Source organism: Cottoperca gobio, chromosome 12 (assembly GCF_900634415.1).
Source record: "Cottoperca gobio chromosome 12, fCotGob3.1, whole genome shotgun sequence".
NCBI classification, from domain to species: domain Eukaryota; kingdom Metazoa; phylum Chordata; class Actinopteri; order Perciformes; family Bovichtidae; genus Cottoperca; species Cottoperca gobio.
In genome coordinates this window covers 15,037,351-15,060,461 of record NC_041366.1, presented here as the reverse complement: position 1 = coordinate 15,060,461, position 23,111 = coordinate 15,037,351, and the positions used below count along the sequence as shown (strand labels likewise).

The 23,111-nt window shown below is 39.9% G+C and overlaps 1 protein-coding gene across 1 annotated transcript; it reads left to right on the top strand.

Moving 5' to 3' along the window:
• Positions 1–8,855: 8,855 nt before the first annotated feature.
• Positions 8,856–22,767, top strand: glis3 (GLIS family zinc finger 3). Its single transcript, XM_029445527.1, has 10 exons — positions 8,856–9,228; positions 9,844–10,018; positions 10,105–11,248; positions 16,804–16,965; positions 17,076–17,186; positions 18,164–18,299; positions 18,438–18,510; positions 20,736–20,890; positions 21,411–21,584; positions 21,704–22,767. The coding sequence occupies exons 1-10, from the start codon at positions 8,856–8,858 to the stop codon at positions 21,817–21,819; spliced, it is 2,619 nt and encodes an 872-aa protein (XP_029301387.1). The 3' UTR covers positions 21,820–22,767.
• Positions 22,768–23,111: the final 344 nt, after the last annotated feature.

The following is a 23,111-nucleotide window of genomic DNA, read 5'->3' as shown; positions in this document are numbered from 1 at the left end:
TGGGAAAGCAAGTACAATTGTGTGGTACATGTACTTGATTATTTCCATTTTCTGCTACACTTTATACTTTATACTATAATTCAGAGGCAAATATTCTACTTTTTACAACACTACATTTTTTGGATAATTTAAATTGCTTTGCAGATTCAGATTAATCGTACAAAATTTAATGAACAACTAAATGTATTATTATAGGTTAAAATAATAAGGGGGGGGGGGGGGGGGCTATGTACAAGTATCTGAATACCCAGAAGTTTCTAAAGTACTAGCTCCACCTTTACCAACATTGACATGCTGTTCACATTAAAAAATATATATTAATCCAAAATGCTTTGGATTAATGACATAATGACAACATATCTGCATAATGAATGCTTTTACTTATGGTACTTTAAAGGGACAGTGTTATGAACGTCACACAAAAGGTTGAACTCAAAAGCAACAACTCAAGATGAGGTTCAATCAATCACTCAATGACGAAAAAACGTAGAAGAAAGGAATTGCAAAAAACATGAACAAGACTAAACTTGACTACAGGCTAAATTCTACAAAGGATCTTAATTCCAAAGACCAAAGGGACAAAGTGAGACTAGGACTATATATACGCACACACATGGTAATGGGGAACAGGTGGCAACAATCAAACGGGCGGGAAACTCACAAACAGGAAGTGCTCTGAAACAAGAGGGAAAGGTAATTACAAAATAAAACAGGAAGTGCAATGACAGACAGTGCATGACGAGACTAGACATGCGTGACTGTAAGTTAAGTGAACAATGAGACAAGACTAAACATAAATCTAAACATAGACTATAAACTAAACATGAAACATATAACATAAATACATTAACACACATGACGGGACGTTACAGATCGTGTGTAGTAACTCAATTTCAATTTCCTTTTGAGAATGCTTCAGGATTACTTTTGCATTGATTTGGTCTTTACAGGAAGAGCTCTGTTTGTACCGAAGAGAAGATCCTTTTTAGTGGATATATTAATGCAGCCTTATGCTGCATTAATTGATTTATGTCAATCTCTGGCATATACTATCCAGTCCTGGCTTATAATCATCTTTTAAAGAGTTGTGTGGAGTTAATGCCACGGTCTTTATACGTTTGAATGATCGACTTTCTGCACTTTATCTGTCTGCTGTTAGCTGCTATGCAGGTAGCATACAGAGCGTTTATCAGAACTTATTTTCTGAAAGCCGCTGCTGCCGGAAAAGGGATTGATGAGAGTGGTACAACCATTCAATCATAAGGGAAAAAAGAGGCAAAAAAAAGTGTGCAAAGAGCTGCAGAGGTTAGTAAGAATTCTGTATGTAAATGTATTCATGAATTTTCCAATTATTTTAAACCATGCATGCACACTGTTGATGTCAGTGGGGTATAGACAAACAAATCAAATAGCCAAAGAAAACACCTATCTGTGATTTTGCAGGGCTTCTTTCAGGAAATGATAGTGAATACACTTCTGGTTTCCCCACAGTCTGTGAATGTATTGAACCTAAGAAGAACACAAGCTGCTGTAGATTCATGATTTCTAAATACTAAATGTGAGGCCATGCTTCTCACCTTGTGGATTCTGTTATTGAGCACTGTGGGAAAAAAAAAAAATTATAATAATAATAATAATAATAACAAAAAAGGAATCCCAAATGGTTCTGCTCAGCGAGTGCAGAAATAGTGCAGTATTAGCACTGTTGCAGAAGAAAAACGTTTAGCTACATTTTTCAAGGTGTGAACCAATTTGTCTTTTCACTCTTCATAAATGCCTCACCTAGCAAATGTTATCGCTTAATTTATTTCTTTGCAGTGGATGAAGTCGCATACCCACACCCACACGTTTCTATATCTGGATCTTCCCTTCCACCTCTTCATAGCATTGAAACTCCATATCACCAAGACAACTCCACTGCACAGTTCATGTGCTCAGCAAAGTTTCTTTCACTTTCTTTAAACACTTATTCTACACTTTTACTGACCCCTTTACTCATTTCTGGTAAAAAGAGACCGGTTACTATTCATGGCATGTATCCAAACAAAATCTCATACAACTCAACAAGCATTGATGTATCATTGATGGATCATGTCACAACATGATATATTTCTGTTGGTGATGTATTCCGTATTACCAAGGCTTCATTCAGAGGAGAAGTTACGTCTATCAAAAACCTCAGTGGTGGTAGAGAATAAGCTTTTTGGAGCAGTAAAATCACAAGTTACATCGTTCTAATAGCAGAAAAACTTAATTAACTAGGTGAGCCTTGGGGGCTCTTACGAAATGCCTCCCCAAGCAACAGCATAGAGCAAGAATGACCCCCAGCTACCACAGACCTGCTTACTGATACAGAAAATATGATTGCTTTTCATATCCCAGTAAATTTTCAACATTTCCCATTTTACCTCAGGACACACAGTCGCTCAGAACCCATTAGAATAGGTGCATTGCCGGAAAAGGGGCAGTGCATGTGGGCGTTATTAGCTAAATTAATTTTAATAAACAATACTGAAACATAATGAAACATAAGACAATGTGAAAGACGAAATTAAATGCTTGTTGAAGTATGCAAGGCAGATAATGGGATACAGTAGTGAAACAGATGCGTTTAAAGAGGTGCGTAATACTGCATGTTCAATTTATATGTAAATCAATCCACCTAATAGAATGACCTAGACCAGGTGCCAGAGGATAGGAAAACGATCCCTCCCAAAAAGCATTTTTGAATTTTGAAATCTCATGAGCTTTTTCAGGAACAGGGTGTCAGCCTGGTGCTACAATAACCCATTAGAGAACGGGCTAACGAGGTGATTTATTTGAGTTATGCTGAGAGTTTTGCACAGCGCCCACAACAGTCTACAGACAGTATACATTTGTGGCTTAGTCTGCACAGGGTGCCCATATATACAGGTGCCTCCAGCTGGGAGCAAGCTGCCCTTTCCACCCATGTCAATATGAGGTGGATGGATAGGAGACGAACATAACACCGCTATCTGCTACAGTTCGCTGTCACCTTTGTATCCTGCTGTAGCCTAAAACAGAGATACTATATGTCTGTTTCACTGACCCTTCTAGTTAGAGAGACAGCAGAGGATAATCAAGAGAGAATAAATGATGTGCTGCGAACCCCCCCCTGTTGTGTGACCTTTGACCATGCACGGATTGTAGAGATAGGCAACATGTTTACATGATGTCTGTGAATTGCAAAAAAAATACTGTATTGATTAAAAGTATATTGTACAATCAGAACATCCTATGCAAATTCCAACAACTTGTTTAAATTACTTTTCTTTTGCGGTATGTGGGTGTGTTCGGCGGAGTAAAGGCTCTATAGTCCCTCTGTCTATCAGTCTCTAATGGTGTGGAGCAGTGGGAGGCCAGGACACCTGCATCTGCTGCCTGATAATGAATATGATGAAGATGGATAATACTTTACCCTGTCTGAAACCGGGGCTCTCAGCTAGGGAGTGATTACCGCTATAATTGGCATCCATGGTGGCTGCCACTGGAGAGACTGATGATGACGTTGTTTCAACTAAAATGTAGATAACATTGACATTGCTCATATTGGATCCAAGAGTTACAACTTAACTAAACCCCGCTGACAACCTGTGAGCGCTTTCTCTGTTTCACTGGAGTTTCACTGTATATTCGCGTTGGTGTAAGAATTGTACATTAGTCAAGAGACAGAGAAGTGGTATGTGTGGTTCAGGTTTACAAAGCAACCTCTCTGTCATGAAATCATCTAAACGTGATGGCGGTGAAGCAACGGGACTTCATGTGTTTATCGACCCCAGCTTTCCCTAGAAACATGACCGTGTCCTCGCGTTTCCCCACCACACCTGTCTGAACGACAGTGCAGTCTCACACTACATTGACATGCCCGTCACATAACTGGACAAGGACACAGAAAGCAGGAAAGCACTGATGATGATATTATTCACGTTTGCTTTTGTCACTCTGACCACCTCTATCTAGGTTTTGACATATACTGCTGCATACACCATCTCCGTACTTCATGCTGTTCTTTTGAAAGATTTTCAAAAAGAGATTTATTAAGACCCCAGAGTGATCATTACCAGGTGGCGTTGTCAGGCACCACTTCTTCTTCGCTGAGGTTTTTCTGTTATTCCTGAGGGACGATTGGTGTCCTCTAGGTAGTGTCCTAGTGCATAGAGGGTGCCGGGAATAAAGAGGGGGGGGGGGGGTGCTCTTAATGACCATCTGCTCAGAGAGCAACCTCTTTAATGAAGACGGATGTTGGGAGGATCTGACCAGGGGGGCTACAGGCAGGGGTCTAATGACACACCCTCTTATGTCTGGACCTTCTAGGTTGTCTTACATGCCCTGTCAGCCCTCACTAACGCCACACTGGCACCAAGAAATTCAAACAGGCCTCTTTAAACTGCTATTAAAGTACTCACACACACCCACAAGCCTGTGCTGTACCACATAACCATGATAGCTGCAGTTGTGGAAGCCAAATATGAGTCTAATTAAACTAAGAGCACACACACACACACACACACACACACACACACACACACACACACACACACACACACACACACACACACTATTTGAAAAACCATAAAAGTTGTGAATGCATCCTGAAAACCTCTTCTATTGGTCTAAAAGTAGTAGCTACAGCATTGAAACCTATTATAATGTCTTTAATTTCACATTTTGAGATCATTAATAGGGTCCGTTCCTATGTGAAAAGGTTCCAGGTGTTTTGAATAAATGATTTAAATGAAGATAAAAGCTCTACTCGGCAAGCATTATATAAAGTTGGCTCATTATTATTGCCCGAGCCCATGCATTGTCATTGAGCCACGTCATGTTATGGTTGAGTTACCCACATTTAATTGGATTTCAGACTTGATCCGCATCTTCTGTTGTCCGAGCTTCTTTTCTCTCTTTGTGTTTATATGGAAGTCTTGGGAAATGTTTCTGTTGATTAAACAGACTCGGAGTCCTGCGATTATGCTCCAGCGCTCAGGCCTCATCATCCTAGATGCAATTCCAAAGCCGCAGTATTAATAACATCCAAAAAAAGAAGAAAAGGGGGAGCTCACAGCACCCACACCCTTAGGCTTCACCTCAAATGTGCGCTCAAATTAAAAACCAGCCCGTGGCCTAACGGTGGTTCTAAACACGGGGGCTGTTGTGTCAGCAATCTTTTATTAGAGTCATCCTGTTCGGAAAACACAGCAGGGAGGGGAAGAGACGGAGCCTGCTGGAGAAGACATGATCGCCTGGGTTCCCTGCCGTGCTTTTCTTTTCTTTTTTCATCAGACATCACTTCTTTGTAAAGGTTATTAGAGAAGTCAACTAAGATTGATGGATGGAGATGGAAGACGCTCACAAGCCCATCTCTCTCACACTCATCTTCATCTTTGGTGTAGCTACTGACAGTGGAGGAGCAGAGGAGGAGATGGATGGATGGGCCCGCTCTCCCTTCTGTACTCTATCTACAGTGGATAGTGTTGCACACTTATCGTCTTTTTTTTTTAGTGTGTGGATGTCTAACAAAACATTAATTTAATACTATTGGCTACAAAACAAAATGAGTGATTTTTATGTGAAAGGGAAACTTTTAATGCAATCCATGATACCTGCGTGTGTTCTTATATGAATATGCTGTGAGTCAGTACGCCAAGTGCCACAGGCTAATAGGAGCCGTTATAATGAGGGACGATACCAATAAATTGATATCTCCTACACTCACCACAGTCCTCTCTGCAGCTGCAGTTAAAAGGATTGACTCAGCCTTTACTAACCTTGTGTTTGACTTGAACTGTCATTAGCAAATCAAAAGCAGATTAATTAATCACAGGTCCAGTGGGGTGTGCATTACCTTAAGTGACTATTGTAATATAACTTAAAGAGAAATCACCCATGATTTCTCATCTTGACAACAGAATGAATGCTTTTCTACTTCCAGGAGTGCTGATGCTGTCATTAAGAGGAAGGGAATGGATCCTGTAAGTGGTGGAGAGTCTATTAGAGCATTAATTCTGCTACAAATGGAGGCATACTCAAATGGTCAACACTTACATCTCATCTGGTCATCTTCAAGTCTTTTTTTTCACTCTGCCGCACACATTACTCTCCCTTCCCTACCTTTTTTTGTTTTCTCAAACCTTTTCCTTAAAACATACCGCACCTGTGTTTAGAGGACGCAGAGGAGGCCTTGGACTGCAGGAAAAAAAGTTTAAGTTTGACCGAAAGGGTTGTAAATCGTAAATGTTATTCAGTGTGAGCACATACATAAAAGCATTGCTCCAAGTGTCAGTGTTTGTCGTTAAGAAGAGCGAGTGGCTACATTGGTGTTGTTGTTCTGCCTCGAGCTTGGACACTTTACCATCCGGTTACACTCTTGACATTTGCAAACACACCGTGACTCACTTAGTCGAGGGAAGAAGAGGCCAAACCACAGTGGGGCCGGGCTGTGGGTTATTACTTGAAGCAAGTGACATCCCTAGAAGATGTACAATATTTTATATAATCTTGTAAATAATGAGTGACCTCTACAAGCATCACACTTTGTCATTTCTTACATCTTTACATGCCTTTTATTCTTATTATTTTTTACTGTATCTGAAAATGTGTGGTGCTCTTAACCAGATTGCAGCCACCCCATTGGTGTACTAATAGTATCCCCTGCTGGCAAAAGAAGGAACACTTCCCACAAAAACAAATGGGTAAAGAAAAAGTCCTCTGCTCTGCAGTACATCAATTGTGAAATATTTATAAGGATGTCAGAATAAGAATGTAATATTAATAGCGAAAAGTAATATTGTTATGAACTGAAGCTGAAAACATGCATGAATGTAAGCCCACTGACTTTCACAGGCCGGGAGTGCAGTAATTAAATATTACCCCACCAGAGGTCACTACTACTTTATATTCAAAATAATATTTTTTTCCTGTTACAAAAATAAAGGCTTTTATTCAACAGGTATCTTTTTATAAATAACACATGCAGAGCATTCTAAATGCCCAATTTTCAGATAATACAGTGAAAAGCACATAATCGAGAAGAAGTCTCTGCACCATATGCAGCGACAACCCACCATCCTGAGTCATTGCAGACAGAAAATACAGTAGTCAGCGTAATCCTGTAAACATACGTATTTTAATTGACTTTATCATGATTATAGATTGTAGAGCAGAGCCCCTGTTCCATGTATGTTCCCAAAGAACAGCTACCGTCCCTTCGTCTTATAATAAACATGCTGGTTTCCATAGCAACCTGGAGCAGGATCTACAGAGCAAACACTCCAGCAGCCAGGAGAAAAGTGCCCTAACAATGCAGTCTGAGCTGGGGTAGAGGGGTGGGGGGGGGGTGACAGAGCAGGTAGCAGATTCATGCAACACAAATTCACAAGGTTAAAATGATGAATTATTAAGAATGATCAGTGGTATGAAGACTGAAAGGAATTTGTCCAAATGTTTATCAAACCAACAGAAATGTTTAAAACAAAGAAGAGAATTTTATTTTTTATTTTTTAATATGGACATGTCTGTTATTCACTGAAATAATTGCATTTAATTTTGACAGAATTGTTTTTCTCCTGTTAAAAACAGCATTTAAAAATGAACAATCTCAGTTTTATTGAGAAGAAAAACGTATAAATATAAATTATATTAAAGAACACTTAACATGTAGTCTTTTTATAAAAGATAGGATGCTCATTCTCATTCATTAGTCTTGAGCTACTGCATCACTGCAGCTGTAGCCTATGCAACATGTTGAATCTGTGAAACTTTACACCCAAACCTTCCCACCACAACTTTGCTGTTTTTTTTAATGCGTCAGATACCTGAAGCCATTTTTAAATTGTAACTTAGGTTATACATTATTATTATTATTATTATTATTATTATTATTATTATTATTATTATTATTATTATTATTATTATTATTATTATTATTATTATAATTATAAAGGTTATTTTTAAAAGAATACGTAGAAAATGCATAGCCAATTGATTGTTTTTATTTCCAGCAATATAAATGAACAATTATTGTAATAAAAAAAAAATAAAAAATCCTATACAAATATTCAACACAGGAAGAAGTTGTTTTTCATAGTGGCATCATCGAGCACGCGCTCACATATCCGCGCACCCGTAACTAAGACAAATAAATCCTTAATTAATTACGGTGAACGTCCACTCAGTTTGAAATGACGTCGTTCGCTCAAAGCAGAGTCAAGGGCAAAGGGGTAACCGGTGAAAGTAAAGAAGTTTCCTGGAAGCAGCAGAGGAGTGAGGCGGGACGCCGCGGTTCAAAGTGAGAGACTCCTCAGTGGCTTCACTTCTCCGCTCACTTCACAGCCGTCAGAAACACGACAGTTGATCTCCTGGTGTCATCCAGAGTACTATTCACAGCTCGCCGGACTGAAGGAGACATTTAACCTGTCATGTCATTTTGGTGAAAGTGTTTGCGACATCAATAGGTGAGTGAACAATAGAGGAATGATGAAAAACTTCACCTGCAAAGGTCTTTCTTTCTTTATATAAGCACTTTATAACTAATAAGTTAAATACCGGATGGATTCAATTGAGTAGCTGCTGTTTATATTGATTATGGTGAAAACACTGCCTAAACTTTAAAAGTACAGACTTTATTGTTTGTGTAATATTACATTTACTGTTTTAATTTCATATTTAAATGTAGCCGTTATTTGGGGACCATATGTTATATGTTTTGTTGTTTTTGAATCATTCCCTAGGTATGAGCAGTGGATTACCATATCCTGCGTAAGGACATTTTTACAAACTTCAGCTACTTGAATCAACTTTCCCCTGAGCTCAGAGCTTCTGGGGACTTTGCTTCAGCCATGAGTGAAACGGGTTGTCAGCTCCTGGTGTCTCCTTGCAGCGTGTCCCCGTCAATAAGCATGATCAGAGGACACCAGTCCCAATCCATCAGGATACCCATGTCTTCCCCACAACGGGCCGATCTTAGCCCCTCCTCGGGCATGGAGAAAGTGAAAAGAGAAGCCATGCACTCCTTTGCTTCTGGGAAACAAAGCGGAAGCCATGTTGTCCTGCCAACCCTGAGCCTCCGCAGACAGGTGTTGACTAGCGGGACACATATAAACATTTCAACTGCATCCCAACACCAGCAAATGCCTACCCATCATCCCACAACTAAAACTGTGACGAGCACCATACAGAAAGGACGCTGCTCCTCTAACAACAACTTCAAAGGTAAAAACAACAAGGTTAAACAATTTCCAACCCAGGGTGTGTGAGCAAAAATCAGTTTTGAATTCACTCTTCAAAAGTATTTTAATACTGCAGTATTCAGGATCTACAACAAACTATAAATACATTTTAACTCAGGGCACACATCCCATAAAATAATAAGTCTGGCAGAGTGATGTTGTATACAAAACCTGATTTATTATTCCTCTCTTCATACTTCAATTATTCTCAGTGTGCACTTCACAACCTCACTGTCTTCTTGCTAGATGTCTTGTACTTATTTATTGATAATTAACCAAGCATAAAGTTTTCCCCTATTTTTTTCTAAGGAGGTAAAAGTGGAAGGAGGTAAAAGCTCATTAGTGATTAACAGAGCAGAAAGTGTCAGGTTGGCGAGAGAAATTCCACAATCTGCAGTATACACCTTAGTTAAAGCAGACTTAATGTTATGCTTTTGAGTTTTATTTATCCAGAAAGTTGTATAATATTATGTCAACACTTTAAAAATATATTTGGGGATTTATTGAATGGAGTGGATAAAAGTTGTTGCCCTGTAACCTATAAACTTTAATAAGGTATCTCCCGTATGGGTATTGTGTTTGGGCTTGTGTGGATCAGCAGGTTGCCCTGTGTCTGGGCCTACCATGGAAGTATTTGGTCAGCCAGCTGCTGCCAACCTGACAGTGACCAGCAGTCCCATGACCCTTACAGGCCACCGGTATACTGCCGGGCCCGCAGCACAACATCCTCCATCACATCCACACAGTGTGCAGATGCCCCACACTGATGCCAGGTGGGCAATATCAATTACAGTATGTGATGATGAGCTCATTAAACCTTAAGAGTGATACTAAAGTGGATAACAACAATCTGTTTCAGATCCTTACAATCCAGAGAATCCCTGGCGTCGACTACCCTTAGTCTGTTCGAAACACAGTCAATGTTTAGTGGCAGACACGACTGGTCGCATGGCTTCCGTGTGCTTCCTCCACTGGGTCCACCTCAGTGCTCCACCCAGGCCAGTGAGGGAGGGGAGCAGCTCAGCCTTACCCCTGGCACGGCCATGTCCGGTACGACCATATCAGGCGGCACTAGCAACTCTGCCTGTCTGCCCTCGTACCTCTTTGCAGGTGATGCCGTAAGCCCCCGACAGTCTCGTGCTAAGAAGAGAGCTCTCTCCATGTCGCCTTTGTCGGATGTCATGGGTATTGATTTCAACTCCATCATACGCACCTCACCTACTTCTCTTGTGGCTTATATCAACGGCTCTCGCAGCTCTCCAGCCTCCCACCCCACACTCTCACCTGTCCCATCTGAAGGTTACGGTCACTTCTTGGGTGTGAGAGGCTGCTGTATCCCCTACGGCCATCCCTATAGCATGCCAGGCTCTTTGCAGGCTCTGGCCCCACAGACAGATTATAGCCGTATGCAGATGCTTGAAGAGGGAGGGGGTCTGGAGAGCCAGATGGCTAACATGGTGGTGGACCAGCAGTGCCTCCCAGAGGAAGGAGGGGCACTGGAAAAGACTAAAGAGAGCTGCAGCCAAACGACCAACAACCTGCTGCCGCCTTCTCAGATACAGCCAGCAATGCTGACTACTATCCAAGAAGCTGCTACTCCACAGGGGCCTCCACCACCCTACCACTCACACCAGCACTTCCACCTCAATAGACATCACTGCAAAATAAAGCCTCGTTCTCAGGACCCTCTCACACACGCTTCCATGGTTCATCCCAGGCATGGGGTGAGTTTTTTACCACAAGTCCCTATGCTGGAGGAAGAAGAAGGAGAGCTGGAGGACTATGGGGCCCACTGCTGCAGGTGGTTGGACTGCAGTGCAGTCTATGACCAAAGGGAGGAGCTGGTTAAGCACATAGAAAAGCTACATGTAGACCAACGGAAAGCCGAGGATTTCACATGCCACTGGATGTGCTGTCCACGCAACTTCAAGCCCTTCAATGCCCGATACAAGCTTCTTATCCACATGAGGGTCCACTCAGGAGAGAAACCCAACAAGTGCACGGTACACCATGCAGATCACAGCGGTGTCTCTTCTCATGCAACAGAAATCTCTCTACATATTTTTATACTTTATTTCTCTGCCTCGTAAAAAGAGGATTCTTTATGCTATCTTCATTCGCCAACAATACACAGATAGCACATCTCTCTCTCTCTCTCTCTCTCTCTCTCTCTCTCTCTTTATTTTATTTATTTGTGAGGAGAATGAGTGAATGCAGTCAAAGCAGGAACATGATGAATGTCAGGGGCCTTATTGAGTTCAGTGCTCAATGTTCCATTCAAAGGCACAGTATATAGCTGAAGGCTTTCAAGCCTCTGGCTGCAGTAAAAACAAAAAAAAAAGCCTTTTCATAGGGCAAATGCCTTCATTTGTGTCAAGGTTTAGATACAAAATATGGCTTCTCTCTCTTCTTAACTTTAGCCATGGGGTAATTAGCGGAGCTCTGTGATAATTGACATGGGATTTAACTCAATTATGTAGTTATTAAATCAGCACAAAGGATGCCTAGAACTTTAGATCTGGCATGGCATCCTGTCTTTCTAGTAGCTATCGGGCCTGTCAGCAGCAGGGGGCTTGCCAGGCCACCGTCTGACAAACTTGGCCGTCGTTCTGGGAAGGTGATGCCGCTGGCTTTCTGCAGGTCTGTGGCCAAAGAGTTGGAGTTTATCCATGGGCCGGATTATTGATGAGCTTTGTTTGTCCAAGATATATGATCTAGTTGTTTTAGATAAGTTGCAATTTAATAACACCTCTTTAGTTTGGTTAGGAGTTTTAAATGTAATGTGAGGATATTTGAAACAAGCCTAAGAGTCTAAAGCTGCAGAACTGTGAGCTAAATTCTTATGTCAGCATTCAAAGACGTTCATATAGACAACGCTAATATGCAGATGTGAAGCAGGTTCAACGTGTTAGCTTAGTATGTTTTGCATTTTCTAATGAACAAATACAGCTGATGCTTATTGGACAGTCATTAGTTTTGGCAGGTACTTCACATTTCACAGCAATCTTTCTAATAGCTGTTGAAATATTTCACTAAAAGACAAACATGGAGGCACTAAAAAAAAATGTCAGAGTATCATCAAAATCAGTAGGATTTATTGTGCGGGGACTATTAATGTCTGTAGCAAATGCCATGGAAATCCATACAGTAGTTGTTGATATATTTCAGTCTGGACCACAGTGGTGGGCCGACCATCGGACAATTCTATGGTGCCATGTAGCTAGCATAGCTAAAAGGTTGTTACGGCTTGTACGCCTCTCTGCTTCGTTGTTTTCTTTCTCACTCCCACTTGGAAAATACTTGCGACTTAGATGAGTAATTTACAAACCCCTTGCCAAACATTCATGTCGCTGCTTTTAACAAGTCAATTATTAACGAAATGCATACCTGCAGTCGACCTTTTGTACCAAAATACTCACTTATTAGATGAAGCAGCTCTGTTGCCATGGAGCTGCAAACGTTGGATGGGTCTGAGTTTCATGTTAACATTCAGTGAAGAAGAAAGTATTTATGTTCACAACTCAATGCCAAAAAATTAATTCTTCAAAAGTGGCACTCGTGTTTGCGGGACAGTAATTATAAGACACACTAAGCAATGAGAGAAATGGTCAAGTCTGAACGTTATGTGGAGAGTGCCGGATTTTTCTTTCTTTACATGAGCATTTTCATATATCTATGCATGAGCACGTGCATGTGATTACATCTACTCCCTCTGAAAAGTTGTGCTTAAAGCGATGGAAATGCTAGATATGAAAACTCTTGCTAAAAGCACTTTAATATGTAGAGAAAGCTAACTTCTCTTAAACGAGCCAACCTTTCAAATAATACAATCATCCGAGATCACTTGTTCTCGGGAAATGATTGACAGGTGAATAAACTGATGCATCTTAAATGAAGTGCGAGCCCGCAGCAGAACAATGAGGTAGCTCTCGTTACACAGCGAACATGCAGGGCAGGCCCAGGCTTGTATCTGTCATCTCACAATCTGTTTAATGATGATTCAGTTTGTTAACATATCCAAGACTCACCGGTCTGTTTGCGTCTGTCACTGTGATTTAAGTATATGAGTTTTTAAAAGCACAGTGTGAACAAACCAGGTGATTTCGATTGTTATTGTAAGTCTGCACGTTTTTTTTATGATTTTTAGGCTTTTTTTTTTTTTTATATCTTCCTGTGCTATCACCATTTCTGCTTGTTGCTCATCAGGTAGTGGAGAAATGGTTAAAACCAAACACTAAAAAATGCCGTTAAAAATTACAAAATTCAAAATAAAAGTTATGTTTCAGTAACACAATAATTGGCACCAGTGAGCAGCTGTTATTGGCAAAGTTGGGCAACATTTACTTCTTATCTTCTTTCTTTCAGTATTCATTATTCAGGCTGTGTGATAAATCCGTGCATTTGAATAAAGTAATAAAGTCGCTAATCCGCTAAATTTCCCTTCATGAGCATCTTGTTATGCAAGCCTAGCTAATGCCACTGAAAGCACGCCTGATTAGATTTCAGGTTTGACCATTGTTTGGAGGGAACTAACTTGGTTTTAACACCAGGAAATAATGCTTTAGTATCTGGAATACACTTTAACATTACAGCTTCTGTCACTGTTTAGCATTAGCAAAGCCGTTTACTGATTCAGAACTTTACATCCCCTCCTCACTTATTTAAAAAGTCAGACGTAGTGTTTTTATTTAGTTAGTATAGAAGCCATTAATGTAGGTTATTTTTGTTTGTTTTTTCAGTACCAATCACTCACAGTTTGCTACATACAGTATGTTGTTTCAATTATTTGAAGGTCCATATAATTTGATTTGTGTTCTGTTAACACTGAATCATTTTAGCCTTCACTTTCAGTAGTTGTGGCAAAACTATTATGTTATCATGTAACACCCCTCCGGGAAGGTATGAGACTCTGTGACAGGGACTGAAAAGCTACAGTATAAGGAAACAGGTGAAACAAAAAGAGAAAAGAGAAGAAATATCACATGTGAAACAGGGAAAGAGTGGAGTCCAGAGTGAATTGACCTCAGGCTAAGACTGGGCATTGGACAGACTGCTGGCACAGACTGCAGCTGTCACTGTTCAGCCAGAGCACAAGTACCTGCCAGGACCTGTCAGAAGCTGGCTGTAACACTGATCTACACTGAGGAGCCATGCTGCTTTCTTTTCAGCACAAACATCCCTCGCGAGAAAACTCAAAAGCCCTTTGCGCTTTATGAGAGCTTTATGAGACAGAGAGAGAGTTACACAGTTATTCACCCCTGGCTAGTCCCAGAGTCTTGGCAGCCTTTTAGTTTTATGCTGGTTCTCACTTGTCTGACCACTTTGGTTCAGAGAGACTATTTATCTCTGTCTGTGTTGTTTTTCTTGTGGTATTCTAGCAGAATGGGTCTGTTCTCTCATTTTCTTTAAAACTATATTTAGGATTGGTCCACTTTGCAAGACCAACCCAATATGAGGGATCATGCATGGTAACGGAGCAGAATTGGAAAGAGTGCCTGAGTGAAATGCGTAGGAAGGGGATATGAGAGAAGCATTGTTTTTGTCCGGTTTCAAATCGATTTGCTTCAACCAAATATTATCAATTCTTCAATTTTGGCGCTGGTCAACCTAGATATCCAGAAAACAAACACCATCCATTTAACATTGGAAAAAATAATTGTGGTAGCATTAAATTGTAACAACAAGCAAAGTTTGTCAAAAAGTGATGTGAAAAATCCTTTGGTTTTTTTCAAGTTAAATTGCGGAAGCAGGATGATTTCTGGGAAATAAATGTCAGGAACTAGCTGTGTCATGATGAAAATTAATTCTATGTGGAATGCAGAGGAATTTTATTAGTGAACTATTAATGGTCAGAGACATTTTGAATTGGCTTTGGCGGTGATGACTGAGAGGTATCAGTATGTCTGGAATCTAGTCTTAGAGGAAAGAAACAACAACATTGGACATGGTCTGTGTGTTTTCTCCATTAGGCTTAGTAAGGGCATTCCATCCCCCCTGAAGCAGAGTAAAGTCCTGACCTTACAAAAGCAGAAACACATATTTTAGCAGTGAGGTCACTGTGGTTGCATGATATTGCAAAAAAAGATAAAGCTGTTTTGTTGGTTAGAATTACTGTGGTGGTACAAGTGGACTTTATGATGCTGTTATATATATAATGTAGTTATTGTTCAATCTGAGTCTTGCTGTAAATGTATAACGAATAGCGGAATACAAGCAGCTTTACTTGTTTCATAATTGATAGCTACCAGCCGCGGTCAAGGTGATGCAAGATGAAGGATTCAAAACACAAATGACAATTTGGTGATGTGTGTATAAACACTGACCCCTGCTGGTGACACAAACAACCATCAGAACTTCAAATATCATATTTGTGTTAAGTATTCAAATAAATATATATTCGAAAGAGTGGGAGAGTAAAATAACTTTGTTGAAAGATTTAAATAGAATTTGCAAGAGCGATGTAATTAAAACCCCTTTTTGTCCATTTTGACAAAGTATACATGGTCATGATTTTATGCGTGTAAACTAACTTAAGTTCCCAATATCATTGTGACAACAGTTCCTTCTTTTATAACAGAAGCGCATTAAGAAAATGAAAAGAGAGAAAGACAGTAGGTGAGAACAAACCCATGTATTTCTACCACGTTGCGTAACATATAGGCTAATTCGGATTTATTGATAATGAATTCCTAAGGATGACCTGTCAGAAGAGGGCAGGATGATGACGGTATCAAAACGGCTCAAGAGCAGTAACCATTTCATTTTCGGTATGTTGTTTTTGGGGCTGAGAAAGAAAGTGCTTGTTGAGGGATTTAAGCGTTACATGTAATTGATTCTTTCAGAAAATGATGAATCAGATTCATTAAATTAGCTTGAATTATGGATGTGAGATCTGTCTAGTAGATATCTCTTCTTCATAGCGTGATGTGCTCTGCATCCTGCATGTCCCAACTACACATGCACACAATATTCTCCCGCAAATTGCATCTTAACGCCAACATTTAAAAGTGTTGAAAAAAAGTATAAGTATAAATTCACAAAATAATTGCAGCATAGAAGGAATTGGCTGATGAAAACAATCAAACATAGAGACAGGCGATACAACAGAGTCTGCTGACTCCTAATTATATCCAGAAATTGCGTATGTGACTATGAAACTAAATTGCACCTGTCCGTCCCAAATGTTTACCCCTCTCAGGGCTTTGCTGCTTCATAGCTGCTCGCCTTTCAACCATGAAACTACTATAGCAGTAAGCACTAGGACTTACTTGATTGTCAGTTCAGGCTAAATTAAAGTATTTTTTCTATTCAAAAGATTTTCTATATTTCCTCTTCCACTCCCTCCCACGCACTGAGGTCAGCATACCTTGGTCTGCAGTGACTTCCAGCTAATAAGCTCATAGCTCTAGGTATATGTGTAACATCACGATGGAGATGCATAATGAGCATATATTGGATATTGCAATGGATGAATACAACAGCCAAATTATTATAAATGTAGTAGAGATACACCTGTTGTAACCTGATGAACATGTACTGTGTTTGTATGCGGTTACAGTTTGAGGGCTGCAAGAAGGCTTTCTCTCGGCTAGAAAATCTTAAGATCCACCTGCGTAGCCACACGGGGGAGAAACCCTACCTGTGTCAGCACCCGGGATGTCACAAGGCCTTCAGCAACTCAAGTGACAGAGCTAAACACCAGCGTACACACCTGGAAACAGTGAGTGGCAGCCTTGCACACACGTGTACAAATATGGATGGTACTTAAAAGCTTGTGTCTTTGCCTATACGGGGAGTCCTACGAGTTAACATATGTCTGTGGTTGTACAGAAGCCATATACGTGCCAGGTGCCTGGCTGTGCAAAGCGTTATACTGATCCCAGCTCCTTGAGGAAACACGTGAAATCCCACTCTACTCAAGAACGGCAGCTACGGAAGAAGGTACAGTGCATGCCGTAAACACAACTCACTAGTTTCTACAAACACTGTTGTTATTGAGAATGCATCTTACTGAGAAGCATTATATCAATTACACAACTCAAAGAATGTGTAGGCTGCCAGCTGGAAATAAACTAGCTTTGTAAAAGACATAAACTGGCTCTCGGCGGCCAAATCTCATTAGTGATGATTACAAGTAGACAGCGTCACTTTCTCAACATTACAGCCCTAAACAAAAGAAAAGCTACATTGACATGTTCTAATTAGCTGACAGTATTGAGCATTATATTCTCGGTAATGTGCTCTCCATCCCACTTTGTTAAGATCTGTTATTTAAATGCTCACAGAAACATTTAATTTACTCTCACTTTCATTAACATCTAGGTGTACACCCAGTCGGATGAAAATACATCCACTTACGCTCACACTGACAGAGCTAGGCCACACAAAAATACACATAATGATGTTGTTCGTCATTTCTTCTCCTGTTTTTCCACCAAGAGCGACTCCATTACAAAGTTTTACATTATGGCACTGCAAGTTAAGAGTTTTTCATGTGAGATGTATGCTCTTTAACACCCACTGAGGGTGATGTCACCATAGACAAAGAAAGTGGGTGGTTACTAAAAAAAAAAGTGACATTTTATAATGTCTCCCACGTGCACAACTTCTTTCATTTAAAACTCAAATCAATGTTTGAGTAATTGTGATTTAAGTGTGCATGTTATATATGATTCTTACCAAGACGACATTACATAAACAGCTCCATTAGCTGTTTCTTATAACAGGCTTTAAAGCTATTATCATTAAGATTTTCATAATGATTGATACCATTTATGGCTGGCATTCATTCTGCAATAACCAATATATCCATACTGTATGCATATCAATAATATACAGTGCACAACAGGATTATAATACAATAAAAATAAATAAGTTTATGCTGTTTCCTGTTTATGCTCCGTGTGTCATGTATCTAGTTGAAATCCACTTCTGGTGGGGCTCAGGAAATGCTGACAGACTGTTTAACCATCCACACTCTGCAACCAAGCCTTTCTCCTCTGGGGAGGATGGACTTGAGCTCTTCCCCTGGTGTGTCCCATGAATCATATTCTGGTACGTCCTCTGGCTCCTCGCATGAATATGTTTGATATGAAAACTACATACGTTGTACCATGTGCACATATTAGGTTTATCCATTAGATTGAGACTGTGATGGACAGCGCTGAAGTGTCTGTCATCCCTGTTCCTCAGCTGCTCCGCAGGAACGAGACTCCTCCGGCGATGCCCACCTGGCTCTGTTGTGCGCCTTACAAGATAAATACAGGTACTGAAGACTTTTGTTGTCATTGTGTCAGGTTCAACTATTTTATTTTTAATTTAAAAGAAATCTTACAAAATCATTCAAACTACGTCACTATTCATAAGCAACAAAGCCTTTTTTACATAAATCTTTTTGAAAAACTGGAATATAACCGGCAGCTTTACTCAGCAAGCCAACTGTTGTTTTCTTTTTTCTTTTCTTTTTTTATTCCCATTGGCACAGTTAGAACTTTAACCATGACTGATTTAAATGCTTCACACATCTTTTTTCTTTTTTTTTTATTCCTTTTAATGATCTGAAACAATCAACTTAAACATTGGTTGTCATGGCTTCAAGACTATAAGCTCATAATTAGAATAATCAGTTTAAAGAAAGCACTATTTTGTACCCTGATCAAAAGAGGTTTTTTTTTTGTTTGTTTGTGTGTGTGTGTGTGTGTGTGTGTGTGTGTGTGTGTGTGTGTGTGTGTGTGTGTGTGTGTGTGTGTGTGTGTGGGAGGCTGGGAAGAGGCTTTACAGGTTGGGGATGGCCAGAAACACATTTCTCTGGTCAATCCATAGGAAAACATCCCTTCATCTATAAACTTCAAAAGCATGTGATCAAATTTTTCTGTCGCTCTGAGCAGCCAGATGCTCATGGCTCCTCACTGGTTGTGATTGTTCTCGTATCAGCAGTAGGCCAAAGCATTCACTGCAGGATTCTGGGTAGACAATTGGCCCGCCAAAGTAGACCACGACTTGGCTCATTGGTCTTGACCGCTGCTATTAATGGATGCTATAGACACCGACAAGAGCGGCTAAGGAATTCAATAAGTGAAACATAAAGTCTAAAAAATACCACTTAAGGAGAAAAGACGCTGTAATTACTTCTTTTTTTTTTTATGTTAAATCGATTGTAAAATCCTTGTTGCCGTTTTCAGTACGCTTTTCTGGGATTCCTTTCGGTTCCCATTCAGTCCTTGCATATTGTCGACTAACTCTGGCTTCTTTTGTATTCTTGTTATTGGCAAGTAGACATGCAAATTTACTTGGCCAAACCTAACAGCAGGGGTGTCAGCTCCCATGGCCGCTGAACAATATTTACATGTACTAGTTTAATACTCTGTATTTAACAATGAGTCACATGGAACTGAAAGTAATGTCCTTGATGTTCTTAACATTGTAACGATAGAGATAATAATGTACTATAGGGTTGAAGCCTATTCAATGCAGACTTTCAGTGACGTTAAACACTTTTCCTATTCCAGCAGATTGCACTGCATCAAAAGGAGATTCATTACGAACAAATTGCTGGCATATACTTTGTGGTGGTGTGTTTCAAAATGCTATGAATGAGCGGTGTTGCACAAGCTATAGTGTGCAGGGAACAGATTGTAATATATCATAAAGTGCCTCTAGAGTGCATCTGTTGCTGCTTATTTCAATTGCCAAAAGTACAGAGAATCAATATTGTGGTTATGAACTCGCTAAGTGAAACACCTTAGACGGCGCATGTTTTTCAGTGCTGTGCAGAAACCATATATTTTATTTCAAATAGCAACGGAGTCTTCTGTCTCTCAAGGGTTAGACGGGGTTAAATCAGCTGTGCGGGAAGCCACCACGCTGAGGAGGTGATGCCGAGCAATCCATGAAAGCTGTAAATCTTTCCTTGTTACATAGATGTGTAGAAATGCTTTCTGCATGTGCGTGTCACGTTGGGCATCTCATCTGCATTATTTAAGCGAGTAAAAGACAATCACAAAAGATGACAGGTGTATCTCATGCGAATGCTTGCCGAAGTTCATGTCAAATTAACACAGACTGTGTGAAACTGTCACCCTGTCATTACAGCACGATGGACTAATTAATGCTTTATTTGCCGGCTAACTGGTTTTCATTCATTGTGTGAAACTGGGGCAAATATGGAATTGGAAAAATACAGCTGTTTGCCTAAAAAAAAACCTCATTTAAGATGCTTTTGATTTCTGTATCATTTAACTAACAATTATATTAGAGTACACCTTACAGGTTAATAGAATCCAGCCTCGAAACGTACAGTAAATATAACTGACGAAACACCTCAAAACTAAATTCTCTACATTCTTATAATATAGTCATAAGATGTTTGTTTTTTACTGGACAAGGGTGTTTCTGCATGTTCCAAAGAAGGCAAATAAGTAAAACATTCACATGTTGTTCTTTTTCTTAATTCCCAAAGCAGAGTATTTAATTCAGTCTGAAATATTTCAGGTTTGTTGATCCCTCCCCTCACCAGCTCCTCCCCAGAGACCAGTGCGGGCCTTGTTCTCCCACCTGTCTCCCGCATCCTCCCAATGAGACATCCCTGCAGAACAACCGAGATCTGAAGCGGCCCAGCCAGCCTGATGTGGCAGATCACAACCCAGGTACTCATCACGTTTATCATCAGTGTATTCTTAAGGTTGTTAAATAGATATGAATACAACTGTGCAGAAGGGGATGTTTATCTGAAGAAGGGTTAATAGTGCAAGTATCACATCTGAAGAGCCTATTAGCAGATATCCAAGCAGTTTGACAATCTGTTTGAACAGATTTTCTCACATGCATATTAAGTATATAGTATATCTTTATGATATGTAGCAGGTGGCCGGTTATTTTCTTGTCAGAGAAAATCAAGCAGCCCCACTCTATGTACCTTTAAATAGATATCACCTCTTCTCCCTGCGGGCTTGACAGCCACCGTGATGTTGACATGGTGTTCAGAAACACACAATGTAGTTTTAACTGCTTGGACAAAGACGGGGTTTGAAAAGACTGCATTGTTTATTTATAAAGCCTTTTTTCTACTGGAATGTATTATTTGAAGAGTTAAGCGATATACTTTAATTGAGTTATTCTTTACAACGTGGATAAAAGAACAGTGAGGCTTTCTCATTTACCCCGCAGATCTCTCAGCGCAGTTAAAGATGCTGTACTCTCCTCCACAATACGGCGGGATCGCAGCACAGACCAGCTCGAGTCACCTGATGCAAGTTGATGCCTTTGGCGACAGCCTCGCTCCAGCCGTCAATAATCCCAATGGGATGGCCGCCTTACAAACGGCGCTTTCCTGCATTACAGGTAATAAAAATATAAGGCAAAACAAATTACTCAAAGACGAGCACTTTATTGCCACAGGATTTCACAACTCTCGCTGTGCAAACATGTATTTCTGTGTGTGTGTGTGTGTGTGTGTGTAGGATTTGATGTCCACAGTCAAGCACAGGATCCTAATCAAGAATTGCATGGAGGGGATTTCTTCAGTGTGGCGGACCACTGCACAAGCCAGGTCTCCTGCATCTATACAGAGGCTTGAGGGCTGATATTACAAAATGTTCAGTTTTTTTATACTTTTGCACTATTTTGTGTCCCTGTTCCATTTAAGTCAAACGGTCAATAGGAAGAACAAGTTAGATAACGCCACACATTTTGCGGCAGCTTCATTTAGTTTGATAAAAGGATCTTTGATTGATTAAATTATTGATTTATAAAACAATCTGAGATGCTGCTTCCTCGGTCTTGAAGGAATCGACTCTCACATTCTCTGTGCGAGTTTCTTTCTTCGACTCGATCTCTATAAATGTACTATCTGACTCAACACTCAAAGCTTCTGCCAACATAATCAATGTATACTAATGGCTCAGCCGACATGATTCAATTGTTTACTTTTTCAGTTTTTATACAACTTGTGTACAGCAATGTTAATGTAGTAAGTCATTTCAAGTAGTTTCTAGTGTCATTTTGCTAAATGTTCAACACTGCAATCAAAGCAAAGTATGCAAGATCAGTTATTAAGGTTTTTCTTAGAACCATGGCTTTGTTACTATAGTAACAAGACAGCCTTACCATCTCACTGTAATGTTCATAGACATAACCTGTTGTTTGAGGTTCACACTGTAATGTCCGATGATTGCTTCTGTGCTCAGATCATGGGGCGGATGTTTGTTGGTGACCATACCAGTGATTTTGTACATTGTATTTTATTTACAAACAAATGTATTATGCATGTCACATTGTAGTTGACCCTTTGTGAAAGCATGGCATAGTGCTGTACATTTGTCTTCTAAACCTGTTATCCTGCAGTCATTCATTTCATTTTCGGTATATAAAAGGAACTTGTGGAGACTTGAGATTATGACGATTATAACTGCTTTTTTTTAATTTGCAGTTGTTGCATGTTAATGCAGCGCAGACTTTTCAATCCAGTTTGCACTTTCAGCGGCATAACCATGCAACCATAACACAAGTAGCCTGAAGAATACAAAAGCAGACGTGATGATCACCATGGATTACACAACACAATGTTGCAGTGCTCCCAAAATTACAAAATATACAACTCAACTGTATACTACTGACTTGCAGTGTTCTGCTACATTGTACTGCTACACTCATGTTGGCACAAGGTGTATGCAAGATTACTGCATGCATTTTATTCTGGGCTCATTTTAGATTAAATAAAGCACTTATTACTCATTTAAAGCAAATATTTGAATGCAGAACTTTTATTGTCCAGTTTTAATAGTTTTACTATTAACAGTTAACAGTTTTACTTCGGGAAAAATAGGTTTGAGTAGGTTACTTCTTCTACCACTGGCAATACAACTATTC

What these genes read in the sequence shown, in the direction of transcription:
- glis3 (XM_029445527.1), top strand. Translation starts at nt 8,856, where the DNA reads ATGAGTGAAACGGGTTGTCAGCTCCTGGTGTCTCCTTGCAGCGTGTCC. An exon ending in CTCTAACAACAACTTCAAAG is followed by an intron (nt 9,229 to 9,843) that starts GTAAAAACAACA and finishes TGTGTGGATCAG; the next exon opens with CAGGTTGCCCTGTGTCTGGG. An exon ending in ATGCCCCACACTGATGCCAG is followed by an intron (nt 10,019 to 10,104) that starts GTGGGCAATATC and finishes AATCTGTTTCAG; the next exon opens with ATCCTTACAATCCAGAGAAT.